This window comes from Cucurbita pepo, chromosome LG01 (assembly GCF_002806865.2).
Source record: "Cucurbita pepo subsp. pepo cultivar mu-cu-16 chromosome LG01, ASM280686v2, whole genome shotgun sequence".
In the NCBI taxonomy this organism is placed as follows: Eukaryota; Viridiplantae; Streptophyta; class Magnoliopsida; order Cucurbitales; family Cucurbitaceae; genus Cucurbita; species Cucurbita pepo.
The window spans coordinates 19,746,014-19,762,152 of NC_036638.1; the positions used below are offsets into that span (position 1 = coordinate 19,746,014).

The 16,139-nt window shown below is 38.4% G+C and overlaps 4 protein-coding genes across 4 annotated transcripts; 2 read left to right on the plus strand and 2 right to left on the minus strand.

Annotated features, from left to right (window-relative positions):
• Positions 1-261: 261 nt before the first annotated feature.
• LOC111809838 (RING-H2 finger protein ATL46-like) lies at positions 262-2,032 on the minus strand. Its single transcript, XM_023696317.1, has one exon. It carries the CDS (start codon positions 1,513-1,515, stop codon positions 400-402), a length of 1,116 nt encoding a protein of 371 aa, XP_023552085.1. The 5' UTR covers positions 1,516-2,032; the 3' UTR covers positions 262-399.
• Positions 2,033-3,439: 1,407 nt separating this feature from the next.
• Positions 3,440-6,670, plus strand: LOC111788905 (WAT1-related protein At3g28050-like). Its single transcript, XM_023669480.1, has 7 exons — positions 3,440-3,726; positions 3,809-3,874; positions 3,965-4,078; positions 5,068-5,305; positions 5,751-5,909; positions 5,999-6,150; positions 6,284-6,670. Exons 1-7 carry the CDS (start codon positions 3,536-3,538, stop codon positions 6,477-6,479), a joined length of 1,116 nt encoding a protein of 371 aa, XP_023525248.1. The 5' UTR covers positions 3,440-3,535; the 3' UTR covers positions 6,480-6,670.
• A 470-nt stretch (positions 6,671-7,140) lies between these two features.
• LOC111810600 lies at positions 7,141-8,466 on the plus strand. The gene has a single exon (XM_023697333.1). The coding sequence runs from the start codon at positions 7,685-7,687 to the stop codon at positions 8,234-8,236; it is 552 nt and encodes a 183-aa protein (XP_023553101.1). The 5' UTR covers positions 7,141-7,684; the 3' UTR covers positions 8,237-8,466.
• A 1,201-nt stretch (positions 8,467-9,667) lies between these two features.
• On the minus strand, positions 9,668-12,502 carry LOC111810589 (xyloglucan glycosyltransferase 4-like). Its single transcript, XM_023697322.1, has 4 exons — positions 11,514-12,502; positions 11,118-11,426; positions 10,640-11,044; positions 9,668-10,565 (listed from the first exon to the last, which is right to left on the minus strand). Exons 1-4 carry the CDS (start codon positions 12,144-12,146, stop codon positions 9,924-9,926), a joined length of 1,989 nt encoding a protein of 662 aa, XP_023553090.1. The 5' UTR covers positions 12,147-12,502; the 3' UTR covers positions 9,668-9,923.
• Between the last annotated feature and the right edge of the window lie 3,637 nt (positions 12,503-16,139).

The following is a 16,139-nucleotide window of genomic DNA, read 5'->3' on the forward strand; positions in this document are numbered from 1 at the left end:
GAGAGAGGAACAAAACATTCCTTATAAGGGTGTGGAAACCTCTCCCTAACAGACGTGATTTAAAATCGCGAGGCTAATGACCATAGAAACAATGATTTAAGTAAGATCTACTACACGGGCAGAGTTCATTCGATTGCTCTAACTTTCTAAGAATCATGTTGGTTGCATTAGCGTTAAAGACATCACTACTCTTCCTATTCTACACATTCTATATTGACATCATTTGAAACTCAAAAAGGATATGATTTATGGTTTCAGTGGTAGGAAGACATATGGATGGATACCAACACTTTTGTTGTAATCAATACCTCAGACGTTAGCACCAACCAAATCTCAAACACAAAAATGTAAATAGATACAACAAACATTCAGAAAAAAACAGAGTTTTTTAGGCCATCTTTATGATGGCCCTTGTGTTTGCCTCAACCATGGCAAGTCTGTATTAAGAGAAGAATCCATACCTATCTGCGGCTCAGTAGAACTCAGATGCTTCCCCTTTTTAGACCAAAGCCAGATCTTCGAAACAGAGTAACTCTCTCCTTTAGCTACACTATTCAGCTTCTTCCCATCCAAATCTGCAATGCCCTTTGGTTCTGTACCTTTGAAGGGCTGTTTATGGTCACCCTCTTGTTGAGCTCTAGACAAGGGAACTCTGAGCTCAGCGTCTATAACAACGTATTGATATGATCCCATTGAGTAACATCTCCTAGCATCCAAGTTGCTACTACTGGTCTCTCCAACTTCGGTCTCTACAGCCTCAGCTATGTTCATTCTTCTGAATTTTCCAAGCTTCACTGGGAAACCTCCTTTTTCATTCACTACCTCTTGAATCTCCATTCTTTTTTGACAATTAGGCAACCTATGATCTGCATTACCAACACATTCAGCTTCTTCTCCCAGTTCATCGAAATCGAACATTGGATTTTCGATCGAGAAACCAGGGTTAAATAACGTTCCTCGACAAAGAGGGCATGTCGAATTCGACAAGAGCCAAGTGTCTATACAATTAACATGGAAGGCATGGCTGCACATAGGAAGTAATCTGAGTTGGTCCTTCTCAGAATACTCACACAAGCAAACAGCACAATCAAATGGCTCCTTAAGCCCCACTATCTCCTTATACTTAAAAACAGGAAGTGCGTCTATAAAAGCTTGATCTAAACCAGAATCATGGAGATGGAAGAGCTGCTGAAGCTGTCTTTGAAGTGCATCAGAAGGAGACAGTTCTGGGTTTCTGTTGGATTGAGAGGAGGATGAGGAAGATGGGTGCTTTATAAGGAATCTAACAAGAAGATGGAGCAGACCAGAAATGAAGAACAGAACAGCCAAAATCACTATGATAAAAAGAACTGCTGGACTTATCCTCGTACCGGACGAGGTTGCAGATGGCGCTGCTGGTGGGGTAGGTTCCTTATTGTAAATTACATCAAAAGGGGAAGAAGAAGAAGGCGGCATAGGAGGAGGGTAGCTCAGAAATCCATCTTTCTGAAAGATTTGATGCCGAATCCGAGTCATTTTCAAATGGGGTTGCTCCAGAAACCAATTTTGACATTCCAGAGATCAAAATACTAAAATTAAAACCATACACCCTCCGCTTCTCAGAGATCGAACCAAGCCCGAAGCCCCAAAATCAGTGAACTAGAACAATGCAAAAACAAACAAAAACCCTAAACCAGAGGCGAAAAGAGAAGATGGGTTTTGAAGGGGATGGGGGATTTTCGGTTCTCAGTGTGTTTTGGGAAGAATGGGAGATACCCAGAAGAGTAAAGGAGAGGAGAAGGAAAAGAGGCGGTGGGTTGGGAGATACGCGCAGGGAGAGAGCGTGGGAGAGGGATTGGTCAACCATGGGAGACAAAGGGAAGTGTGAAAGAGTTGGGGTTGGAGAGAAGGGGTGGAGCAGATTCAAGCTCAACCATCGCGTCCATTGTTAATGGTAATGGCTGGATTTGAGACAAAACATGATATAATAATAATGGAAATAAGAACAAAATTCACACCCAAATTCATGCTTTGTTTCAAGACATTACTTGGAGTTTGGGGATGTTCTTTTTTTAAAATATAATTGGGATAATATGAATGTATTGATTTGATTGTGTTGGAAATTAGGGGGTTTAAATGTTGATAATAATATTTGGAAAGCATAATGGTTTTCCTTTTGAAACTAAGTGGGAGGGAAAGCAAATGAATACCAATTTCATTACGGTTCATTTCTTTGCTCGCTTTGAATGGAGTTTTGCAAGTGGAAGGCTTCAAAAACAATGTCAACAAAAGTTATTAAAAAGCTTAAAACTTCTCTTTTTCCATCCCCTTTTATTAAAAGTTTGAACTTTTTTCCTTTCTTCGTGTACGATACTCAACCCAAATTAATATGGATTATGACTAAATAGGTTTAGATTAGTGAGATAATAGAAGTTGCATCTTTATAGGTTTTTCAACCGCTTAACTCTCCCATTAAATCTTCTATTAACAGGTTGTTATTAGTATGCAATAGGTGAGTTGTTATCCTAACCTTTTCACTTTAGTTAACTACTACTTAATCAGTGAGCTAACAAGCTCATGGTATTGAGTGATTGGTCTCCTAGCCCAAGTGTTAGATCCCATGTTGGAAGAGAAGAATGAAACATTAAGATCTCAAGCAATGAGTTCAACGCTCACGTGTCAAACACAACGATTTCAACTTGTTGTTCATGGAGCAGCTCAAGGAGGATGAGGGCGGGCAGAGCCATATAAGGTTCTTATTTGAAGGAGGTGCTGCCATGGCTATGGAATTCCATCAGGCCATATTCACTTAAAAAGTACGTATGAAAGTTTCAAAGCTCCGATGAGGGATTTCATCTTGTTGTAGCGCCTTGTGGGCAATTCATCTCCACAGACCAGATGGTTCCCCATGAACCTGTTTCAAACAAACTAGCTTGGGCTTGGGCTTGGGCCTGGGCTTGGGCCTGGATCCACCTGCTACTAATATGTCACACCATCTACGCCTTCCTTATATTATATTATATGAGGTAACTATATATTATATATTATATGCATTGAACTATACTAGGAAGGCATTACCTTCATAGTATTATTATTATTATTTATTCATGGTTGTGACCTAATGCCTTCTCACCAGTTAACTTTGAGCTTATTAGTAAAGTATCATAAGATCATGCTGTAATACAATTTTCTTTCCGATAATTCAATAAAAAATTTAAATATTAATATGGATCGTGGTAAGATTTCAGGCCACGTCAGTTAAGAATAAAATAAATTATTTTTTATAAAAATATAGAAAACTCTCTCTAACAAATACGTTCTAAAATTGAAAAGCAGGAGGAGAGTTTGGTGTCCTAGTATGCATGCAACAAACCGTCCACAGATGGTCTTTTTATTACATCATTTCCAACAATTTTTGTTTGTTTTTTTATTTTATTTTAAATATATATTTTTGAGAGTTGATTTATATATAAACCCTCCGCTCCGGACTCTGTCCAGTTGTCTTCAATAACAGAGCATTTCCCCACTGAACTTTCTACTCTGCAATAAAGTCGCGATGGCGGGAAGTTACTTTATGGAAGGCGTTCTGCCATTTCCGGCGATGGTAACCATGGAGTGCATCAACGTCGGTCTCAACACTCTTTTCAAAGCCGCCACCGCCTCCGGCATGAGCCACCACGTCTTCATCGTTTATTCTTACTCCCTCGCCGCCTTCTTCCTCCTCCCTTCTCCCTTCATCTCTCGCAGGTCTTTTTCTCTCTCTTTCTCGATTAATTCTTTCTTTCTTTCTTTCTTTCGATCAAGTAATTTTTAGATTTTGATTTTGCAGATCCACGCGGCTTCCACCGCTCAATTTCTCTATACTCTCGAAGATCGCTCTTCTCGGACTCATCGGGTGCTCCATCTCTGTGACCTAATTCATATGGAATTTAATTGATTTTGCTTTTCTTCGAAAAATTGAATCGAATCGGAAGTTTGTTTGCAGTTCTTGTTCGCAGATAATGGGATACACGGGAATCAATTACAGTTCTCCGACTCTTGCTTCCGCCATCAGCAACCTTGTTCCTGCTTTCACTTTCATTCTCGCCATCATTTTCAGGTTCCTCTTCCCCCACTTCTCTCTCTCTTTTAATACAATAATTGAAACCAAAACTTATTTAAAAATATATTAATTTATATGATAGTATTATAATGAATTGTGTGGATCATAAGATTACTTCAAATAATATTGGTTTCCATTTCCATCTTTTACACTCAAATTCATTATTTCTTTTCTATAAAGAAAAAAAGTCTATTCTATTGTCTTATTATTAAAGTGCCCACACTACAATTTTTTCAACAAGTGGGACCGCCTAATATTTTTTGTTTTTTCTTCCCAAGGTCAGGCTTTCCCTGAAATGTGATGAAAATATTAATAAAATCTCTATAGTAAACTATATTTAAATTTAAATCGATTCACTTCTTTTATTAATTTAGAAGTCATGAACATTTAAAAATATCTGATAATTTTATCACAAAAGTTTATCTAATTAAAAATTTTAATCCTTGTTAGGAATTAATCTTATATCTAATAATGAATGTTATGTGATTAAAATTATTAGGAGAGATTGTCACAAACTTACTTACTTTATTAATTATCAAATTTAATGTTTTTCATTAAAAAAACATCAAAATCAATCATTAAAATATCCATTTTATTTTTGTCGTTTTTTTTTGCTTGTAAAGTATGAGGAGCATGTATAACACACGTCTGTGTAAAATCCTGAGCCTTTAAGCCACAAAAAAGTGGTCACTTGCCAAATTGGAGAAAGATACAGAGAGGCTATCTCTGCCTGACCAATTAGAAAATTTAAAGATGAATTGAAATTTGTTTGATAAGACACTTTTATTCCTTTTTATGCAAATTATTGGTAAATTTGATGAAGTTAACTTGGATGAAGTCGTGGAGTTCTTATGGCTTGTTCATCTGAATAATTCAAGAAAAAGAATCTGATAATGCATGTGAAGTGGTGTTGTCCATTAAAAATAAGATAGGTTAGTTTGTTATCCTTGTGATTCAATAATTTGATTATGCGTGTATGATGAAAGGATGGAGAAAGTGGTGATGAAGAGCAGTAGCAGTCAAGCAAAAGTAATGGGCACCATAATATCCATATCAGGTGCATTTGTAGTGACGCTTTACAAGGGTCCAAGGGTCATATTCTCTTCACCACCCACATCTCTTTCCCTCCATCATCCACTTACCTCTTCAGATTCTAATTGGGTCATTGGCAGCCTTCTCTTGACTGCTGAATATATCTTGGTTCCACTTTGGTACATTGTTCAGGTAAATTTCATCTTCATAATTTTTGTAAGAGCTCGAGCCCACCGCTATCTATATTGTAATATTTGGGCTTTTGTTTTCCCTCAAGGTTTTTAAAACGCGTATGTTAGGGAGAGGTTTCTACACCCTTATCAAGAGTGTTTCGTTCCTCTCTCCAACCCATGTGTGATCTCACAATCCAACCCCTTTGAGGTCAGTGTTCTCGTTGGCACCCATTCTCCTCTCTAGTCGATGTGGGATCTCACATCAGTTGTAAAGGGAAACGAAGCATTTTTTAGAAGGGTGTAGAAATCTCTCCCTAACTTACTTCAATGGGATGTCTCCTAACTTTAAAAGTTGTACTATTAGAGCTTTAGTCGATGCCCCAAAACGTGTTCTACGTCTGTATTTTGTGAGGAAACTTCAATATGAATATAACCAACCTTGAAACTGTTGAACATTTTTTCAGACAAAAATAATGAAGGAATACCCAGAAGAGGCAACAGTGATCTTCTTCTACAACATAACTGTGGCCTTCATAGCTGCAGTTGTAGGCGTGATCTTAGAGACAGATCCAAGTGCTTGGATTTTGAGGCAAAATACAGCGTTGGCCTCTGTTTTATGCTCCGTAAGAACCAAGAAAAGCCACTCAATACAATTCATTTCACAATGATATCTAACAAAACTTTGTTCTTTTTTTCTTTTCTATACTTTCAGGGACTTTTTGGATCATGTTTGAATAATACAGTTCATACATGGGCACTCCGGTTGAAAGGGCCGGTGTTTGTAGCGATGTTTAAGCCATTGTCGATTGTCGTCGCCATTGTAATGGGTGTTCTGTTTCTTGGTGATTCTCTATATCTTGGAAGGTATGACAACAAACAGAGGGAGAGTTCTGGAATTAGCTTTCCCTTTTGTAACTCTAAAACCTCAAGTTTCTTGCATGAATTCTTCTACCACTTAAACTAACTTGAAGAAGGTTAAACTTTGGTTGTGTTGCAGTCTTATTGGAGCATCCATAATTTCCATAGGGTTTTATACTGTAATGTGGGGAAAAACAAGAGAAGAAGTGGGCGATGAAGAAGAAAAAGAAAGGCATAGCCATAATGTTAGTGATGACAAGGAACCACATGAAGATCAGAAAGTACCTCTTCTTGGAAACTACAACACACAGAGATACAGTTCAGATCATGTATGAAAAGGCCATGAAAATGACTGGTACAGCTTTTATTTACCTTCAAGCGTTGGCTATGGCCAAACATGCAAGGAGAAATGTAAAATTTGTTAGTGGTCAAAGCATGTCATAGGGTTGTAAATATCTTTAACATCGACCATGTAAAACCAAATGTGTTAATCAACGTAATTTTAAATCATTAGCGCTTGTGCATACATACAAACTGAATCTATTATCTCATAAGATACTATAAACACACTGAAACTTGATACTGATTAACTGAAGATTAGCTTAATAAATTTGATAAAGAAGATTGACGTGAGATCCCACGTCGATTAGAGAGAGGAATGAGTGTTAGTGGGAACGTTTGGCTACGAAGGAGATAGATTGTGAGATCTCACATCAATTGGAGAGAATGATGAATGCTAACAAGGACACTAGGCTACAAAAGAGGTGGATTGTGAGATCTCACATCAATTAGAGATAGGAATGAGTGCTGACGAGAACGCTGATTCTCGAACAGGATAGATTGTGAGATCCCAGATCGATGGAAGAGAGGAACAAGTGCCAGCAAAAATGTTGGACCCGAAAGGAATGGTACAATCTAACGGGACCATGCTAGTGGTAGGAGATAAAGAGAAACAAATTGAAATTCAAATTCATACTCAACTTTAGAAGTGTTGAAGAACAATTGGGTACAATTGGGTCTACCAAACGGGTTCAAGTTCAACGCTGGTTGGCTGGGAGGTTTAAGCGGGCCGACCGATGCCCACTTTCCCTCCCTCTTTCCTCCCTCTCTCCCTGTGTCTTCCTCGTTTCGATCCACTCGGCGGACATCTAATCTGGTTCGGCTCTTAGCAAGTGGCTTTCCAACTCCCACAGTCTCTTGCAGAGCCTTTCCCTTGATCCCTCTTTCAATTTCCCATCCATTTTCCACTCGTAGCTTCACTTCAACGCTTTACCTGCCTTTGTTCTTCCACTTCTTAATCCCCTTTTCGCTAACCTTCTGAAACTCTCGTCTTCAAATTTGTATTTTCCATTTCTCTTTTACCTCTTTCTCGTAAATTTAGGTTTTTGGGCATCTGGGTTCATCGATTTCTTCTGGGTCTCTGTGTTCTCTTCCGTTTTTGTGTTGTATCTCTAGGGTTTCGAATTTCCTTGTTTCTGGGTTTCGTTTATTTCTCCCCGTTGTTCACTAATTTAGTTTGAGGAGTTTGTGTTCTAAGGCGATGTCACAAGGGTTTGCGATCGAGCTCTATTTCGATCCGGCACTTGAAAATCAGGTTCTCAAGGCTTGGAATGTACTAGCTCGCCGTCAAATCAGTACCCAACTCATCGAAATTGAATCCCGCCCTCACATTACCCTATTTTCCAGCCCTTTCCTCGAACCCACAAAAGTTGAATCCATCGTTAAGAATTTCGCTTCGAAGCAGGAACCTTTGCCTTTGTCCTTAGCGTCAATTGGCAGCCTTCCCAATGACAACAACATTCTCTTTCTCGGTCCAGCGCCTTCGATTTCACTCCTCCAATTCCAGTCCCAATTGTGCGAAGCAATGAGGAAAGAAGGAATTGAAACTGGAGAGGAATATCGCCTTGGCTCCTGGATTCCCCATTGCTCTGTTGCTCAGGAGGTGCCCAAGGCTCGAATGGCTGAGGCATTTTGTGTTCTAAGGGATTTGAAGCTACCAGTATCCGGGTATGCAATTGATATTGGGTTGGTCGAATTTTCCCCTGTTCGAGAGCTCTTCTCTTTTGTTCTTGGCAACACTCTCGAAGCTTGAATCTGATACCTCTTCCTTATGAACTTGTACAACCTTAAATTTATTGTAGCTGTTTTAGAGGTCCTGTTTAGGCGCTAGAGCATTACAAATAAGGATGCATTTTGTATTTCATGTTATGAATTTGATCTCTTTTATATTCAAGTTGAATCTTACTTGCTAGTTCATTTAATAAACACATTGGATTCTGTTGAAACATGAAATGAATGTTAAAGGTTTACACCGTTCACATATAATTTCTCTTGGATAAACGCTGGTTCTTGCAAGTTGCAGTATGCAATGCATCATGAACACCAAAGTCTTATTAAAACTTTCTGCTCTAGATCTAACTCAAAGAGGTATTTGAATTAAACAATGCTTGGTAGATTTCAATCTCATATGTTTGTTAATGAATCTTTGATTCAAACCATATCTCCATGGCCTAACCATTCTGAGTTTCTCTGTTATTACTTGATGTTCATCTCCACTGTATTCATGTCAGTACTCGTGTTTCTTTCTCGTTAAGCATATGCTTTAGTTACCCTTGTTCAGTCTGTCGTTGAGGTCGTCGTGGGTTGATCTGATTCATCTGTTTCCTGAATTATCTATATACATTCTCTGGTTAGTTGTCTATTCTGTATGAGTTTATCAATCGCTTACTCGATACACCTCGATGTGCCTTAGATCACGAGAGACTTACTCCATAGAAAACATGGAGGCTTTCAAGTCTCTATGCCTCATGAGATAGCTAAAAAAGTGATATCAGGGGCTCAAGGAAAAAGTTCATACTATAAGTGATGATAATGATGATGTTGAAAGTGATATAAAAGCATTCTTTTTTTTTCCTTTTGTACTTATTATATGATTATAATGTTCATTGAATTATTCATATTCATGTTTTTCTTTCAATTTAGTGAAGATAAACTTCACACCTAATGGACCACTCAGATTGCTCGTAAGGATGAGTTTTTTGTGCTTCATGTGTATATAAAGGCCAAGGAGAAGACGTGCAAGTAAGCTCTCTAACCATATTGAAATGCTATCAATTTTTAGAGTGTCGTATTGGCTTTAGCAAGCCAACGCCACATCAATGTCCTAACTCTTGGAGCCATAGTCATAGCTCTGAGCTTCTGCTTCTGCAGACATGGCAGGAACCAAGCAGGCAGCCCTTGGACATGAAATCTTGTATAAAGTTCATGGTCATTCAAAAGTTCGAATGTTTTTTAAGCGTAGTTTGGGCAAGATCTAAGAAACATACAAGATCAACTTTTTCCGTGTTTCATGAGTGAACTGAACATATTAAAGTGAATTGTCATTTCATTCTTCAGAAAATACAACACGGATTTCTGTCCATAGGATATAAGAAGACTCGAGAACAACCGGTGGACAAATTTGTTCGAGATTAGGGGGAGTTTTATAGTATATTAAATAAAAAGAAGAAGCAAGAACAACATGAAAATAACTTCTCTCTTAGACTCAGAATTCCCATTATTTTGTGTTTGAAACCCATATACCAACAATACTATATCGTATCATTATATTGTACAAATTTACTGAACAAAAAACCTCCAAAATCTTTATCTACCAATTTTCAAACACCAAATACCCTTTTGAAAATCTGTCATTTTTAGTTCATTTCTGCCCAGTTTTTTTTATAAGGGCCTAAAACGCCAAAAGAAACTTCATCAAATTCTCTCCGAATGATACTTTTTCAGTTCATTTGCTCACCAATCAAGTCAAAACCCACCACCAGGAATGACAAACCTTGGAATAGCAAGAAATAGAAGTGAACTCCATGTGCTGACAACAAGCTTCTAGCTGATGCAGTTAGCAGCAGAAAAGCAAGAGCCAGTTCTTTTCTATACACCTTGTTTCTCTTCTTCTTTGAACCCATTTGCTTCTCTTGTTGATTCAATTTACTCAACAACTCGAGTCCCGACTCCGAATGTCTCCTCAGAATCTTCTCCTCGTTTGTAGTTTTCGACTCGCGCTCGGCAAATGCCAGGAAGTCGGATTCGGATGATCGTCCTGTCTTCTTAGTCACAATCCATTCGTATGAACTTCCGAGCTGGAATAGCCCCGAAACCATGGCGTTGAACTTTGTGACAGACATGGTGTTCTCAAACAAGAGGTATGGGATCAAGAAAGGGAAGGATTTAGGGGATGGAAGAATGTTTAGCAATGACATGAAGACTGGGATGTAGCAGATTACCCAGAGAGGCAATTCTGCTTCTGGAATAAACATTGTCAATGGAAGTATGACACAAAACAAAGTGAATGAGTAAAAGGGAAGTATGAGTTTTCTCAGGAGAAAGAACAGGAATATCAAGTTCGTCTTCTTCCATATTGATATCTGCACAAATCCAGGCGATCGGTTTAAGCTCAACGAGTCGATCATACGACATAGGAATGTGTTTGAGAGTTTACCTTTGAAGTAATGATGGAAGGAAGGCATAATCTGAAGAGCTGCATTGGACCAGAATGCCAACGGTGTTGCTGCTTCTTGTAAGCTTCATACGATTCAGGCAACTCACACAGCACCTTGACATCATTGAGGAAGATGAATTTCCATCCCTTCAAGTGAGCTCGAACTGCAATATCCATATCTTCCACCGTCGTCCTCTCGAGCCAGCCACCAGATTCCTCAAGCGCTTCCGTTCTCCAAATGCCCGCCGTTCCATTGAATCCAAAGAAATTCAGGAAAGCCCCATTAACTTGCTGCTCCACTTCAAAATGGAAGCACAAGTTGATGTTTTGGAGTCGTGTAAGTAAGTTTTCGTCCCGGTTAACGAACGCCCACCGAGCTTGGACGAGACCGAGCTGAGGATTTCCCTGTTGGCATGTTCAAAACATGTAAGCAAGCTTCCACAAAAGCTTCCATTGATTAAGAAAAGTTCACAAGTACCTTGAAATGGGGGACAGTGAGTTTAAGGAAATCAGGGTTGGGCTGGAAATCAGCATCCAAAATAGCTACAAACTCATAATCTTTAACATAATCACAAGCCATGGCGGACTTGAGATTACCAGCTTTATACCCAGTTCGGATCAATCGATGTCTATAAACAATATTAACACCCTTTTCATTCCATGACAGAACTTCTTCTTTGATCAAACGCTGAAGATTTCCATCGTCTGAATCATCAAGAACTTGAATCAAAATCCGATTCCTCGGCCAGTCAAGCTCACAAGCAGCAGCAATTGATTGTGCATAAACCTATTTCAATGGTGATAACAAATCGCAACAGATCAGATCAAGTGTTAGTGCTCAAAAGTGAAATCAGGGAAGTTTTCGATTCATTACCTCTCTCTCATTGCACATTGGGATTTGAACTAGAACCATCGGAAAAGTTGAAGCATCTTCCAAATCATAAGCGTCATCTTGAATGATGGGTTTGATTTTCTTGAATTTGATCCAAAAGCAGCCAACACAGAGAACAAGGCGATCAAGAGATTGGATCATGAACAGAACAATGCAGAATTTAGAAAGCATTAACACCAATGGAGCAATGTAATCAACTCGAAACGAAAGCCAGGAGACATAAAACCATTGGAGAAACCCATGAACTTCGAGCTCCAATGGCTGAATCATTCGCAGATTCCATTTCTTGAAATGGGCAACAAGTTCAACAATCAAACCGGCAATAGAAATAGCGAGAAAAGCTTTAATGAACCTATACAACTTCCCTCGACTCTTGGAACCCTCTTCATTAACATCCGCATGAGCAATGCGCTTCTTAACAGAAGCAAACAGAGTCTTGACAGTGATGGCGAACCACGAGAAGAAAAACAGAGCTCTGTGAGCTTTGAGGAGAAGAACCCATGTGAGTTGCTTGGGACTGGCAGCCTTCTGCTTCTCGGGAAGCAACAAAGAATCAGAGCCATTGATTTCCAGTAAGTTCTTCTCGATTGTAACCACAAGAGAGGTGGGAGCCATCTGGGTATGGATTCAAATGAAGAACTGGGAAGAAACAGAGCAAAAGAAGAAACACCCAGATGGGGAATTTTTAGTTGGAAGAAGAAACAAGAGGAGAAATCGTCAGAACAGTGTGATTTGTAGTATTGGGAAGAGAGATCTGAGAAATGGGGTTTAAATTATTAAAGGGAAACCGAATCCAGAAGGTGAGGGGGAGTTTCCCATGAGAGTTGACAGAACAAAACAGAGAAGAAATGGATCTCAATTTGCTCAGCCGAACGACTCATAAAGGAAGAACAAAGGGTTTTTTCTTTTTTTTTTTCGAAAAAATAAATTTGTTTCTGTCGAGTAGGGCCATTACAATCAGCCCTACTGTAACAGAATAGAACAATTTCAGAACAAAATTAAGAACACCTTTTCAATGAAAACGAAAACTCAAAAAAAAAGAAAAAAAATGTAGAAAATTATGTGAAAAATGGTATCTGATCTATTATCTTAACTTTAATGGGAATCTGATTACATTAACTAATTATTATATTGCTAAGGTTTGTGTATGTGATTATGTAATTATTAAGACAACAATTTCCCCTTTTTAAATTATTGTTTTTTTCTCTCTCTCTATCACTTAATCATACTTTCATGTTGTCATGTGGTCTATTATTATGTACATGTTTTTCAAGAACAAGAACAGTAGTAGAAGTTGCAAGATAAGTTTTTTATGTCACTGATTATTTGAATTTGAGTTGGCTGATTTACTCAACGACAAAATAAGAGTGTGAATTTCAAAAAAGTGTGATTGTGATACGTAATGCATGTCAATCGGCCATACGACCTAATTGGCGGTGGAGGAAGGCCAGTATTGGTATTTTGTGGGGGTACATTTTAGATATCATTTTATAGTTAAGTGGGTCATCAAAGTTCGACACTTATTATACAAAATTAATGGAATAAAATTATATTAATTCTTGAGCTCGAATATGCATTTTTTTTGGTATAAATAGTGTCTTTCAATTATTTTATGTTAGTTATTCGGATGTAATTTCAGTTCATTCATGTACCCTTATTTATTCGGGTGTCACATGTAATTTTTATAGTTTCTAGTTTAATAATTCATAAATTTTAAAGTTAGAAAAATTAATAATTTATAGGTTTGACTAATTAATGATATTTAATAGGAGGGAGGGAATTTAATTAAGAGTAAGCTAAGTTAATTTAAGTTTTGCATTGAATAATAGTGAGCTCAGCATCCAATGTCTCACTTTATGTAGATTTAACTCTATGTCATCTAAAGTAAACCATATTTTATTATGCTTTAATATATCATAAATCTGACATTAATTTTATAATAAAGTTTTCCTCTAAAAAAAATAAAGAATTATTGCTGAGACATTATCATAATATATATTATCAGATTCACATCTCAATCAATCATTTTCCAAACATAAGCATATGATACTTCTTATCATACGATCTATAATCAGATCAAATCAAACACATGGCCATTTGTCTTGGAATCTTCAATTTGCATACTTCTAAGTGTATTTCGTATAGACCCGACTTCTCATTGGCCATACACACTCACATCACCAAATTGCCTGTCTTCTTCCTTAATTACTCGCCCCCATGTGCTCCTAACTCCATAAATCTTCTTTCCTTCCTTCAGTCCAACCTCTATTAGTATGATATTGTTTACTTTGAGTAGAATCTCTTATAAATTTATTATAAACCCTTTACCTTAGTGGAACTCCTTTCTCAACAATTCTCAACGTTCCTGCTCGAACTCTACCTCCCCGTTCTTCTCTCTCGAAAGGAAGAGGTGTGTGGTGGTGGGGCGGGAGAGGTTTATAAGAGAAAAAGAACGATAGACAAGTAGAAACATGTGAGGGTTGGAACAAAGACATACACATTTAAGGCTTCTGCCCTCTCACCAGAAGACCATGCCCCTAAACCCTTTCTCAATTCTCTCTCTCTCTTGGCTCCACCACACCATTTAGAGTCTATCGGTTCTTTTGAAATTTTATTAGTTTGTCTCGTGCAAAAAGTTAATTTCAAATATTGCTAAGTTACACGAATTTAAATGACTCTATATTAGTTATAATTGTCAGTACGATATAACACACCATTAAGCTATCTAAATCATTGTCTTCCATCTGACTTCCTCTCAAAATTTTAAAATGGGTCGGTTAAAGTGGTCTCTTATTTTCTATTGGGTTTACTCTCGAGATTTTTAAATGCGTCGGTTCGGATCTCCTCTCCAACTGATGTCTTCTTTCACAATCCACCCCTTTAGGCCCACGTCTTCATTGACACATTATCTCGTGTCTAGTTTTATACCATTTGTAACAACCTAAGCCCATTGCTAACTCTCTACCTTTTTGAGTTTTCTCTTTCGTGTTTCCTCTTCAAGGTTTGTGTCTGTTGAGTAAAAGGTTTCCACACCTTTATAAGGAATAAGGAATGTTTCGTTCTCGCGTACGAGTTTCTACGTTTTAACCATTTTTAGGGCCGGCAAGAAAGTGGGCCTAATAGTTATGGGCTTATTAGGCACCCAGAACATAATGTGATTTTTTAAATGATTGAAATATGAATTGTAATCTAACGTTGATTTGTTATATGCAATTGAATGGCAGCAGCACATAATAAGAAAGAGTTCACACAATGATGGCCTCCGAATTCCAAGAAATTAAAGAAGAACACACACAACGCTCTTGTTGCCTATGCATTTTCTTCATACCCATCAAGCCCATATAAAAGGCCATGCCCCATCTTCCCTTTCAAACACACACACACACACACACACCACCACTACAAATGGCCTTCTCTAAATCCAAGTTCCTCACTCTCCTTATGCTCTTCTCCACCCTCCACCTTGCCTTCCCCAATCAAGAACCTCTCCACGTCCCCATTGCCCAGAGTGACATCGTCGGCCATCTTCTGCCTTACGCGCAGGACTGCTGCAATTTCGACCACACCGGGAATTGCGGCGGCGGAGTCGGTGTCGGTGGCGGCGGTGGCGGTGACTACAACAACCCTCCTTGTGTGCAAAATGGAGGTGGGTGTGTGCAAAATGGAGGTGGGTGTGTGCAGAATCCAGGCAACAGATGCTGCAGTGGGTCGGGGTGCCAGGGTTCGTCGTGCCCATGGATGGGAGCGTGCCCGTCTTGTGGCTGTGTGAGAAGCAATGTGAAGGTTGAGGGGCAGGTTGAGGCTGATCACATCAGCAGTGAACCAATTAAGACATGAAGCTGAAGCTGAAGCTGAGTGAGGGAGTAGGATCATGTTCTTCATGTCCAACAACATTACTCCCATTAGTCAATAATAATGTCAAAGCTTGCAAATAAAAAGCTTCATGAATTCATGTTCTTCTTCTTCTTCTTATTATTATGATACCCACTTCAATTTCAATGCACAACTTTCCACTACGTATCCAACTTGATCAGTCACATTGCTTATATACTTTGATTTTTATTTCATTTCAAAATGTCCACACGTGGTAGAAGTTCTTGGGAACATGGAATTCAAATACCCATTTAATGATGATGAAGATGTGTGATATAACAATGGAAAGGGGCCACTCAATTGCATCAACCAAGCTCTTCTTAGCTGTTAAGATGAGTTGCTATTCAGCTGTTGATGTGGACCTCCAATTAAGTTTTCATTAGTATCTACCAACTTTCATGCAACTTTATTTTCTTCTATCAGTTTCAGGGATCTAACAACTTAAGTCCACTTCTTAATACCATTTGTAACAATCCAAGTCTATTGCCATTAGATATTGCTTACTTTAGTCCGTTACGTATCGTTGTCAATTTCACGATTTTAAAACGTGTCTAGTAGGGAAAAGAATGTTTTGTTCCTCTTTCCAATCGATGAGGGATCCACATACAAGGAGAACTAAACATTTTGTTACAAGGTGTGAAAACCTTTTCCCGTGAGATTGATAACAATATGTAATGAACTAGAGTGGACAATATCTACTAGCGGTAGATTTTGACTGTTACAAATAGTATCAGA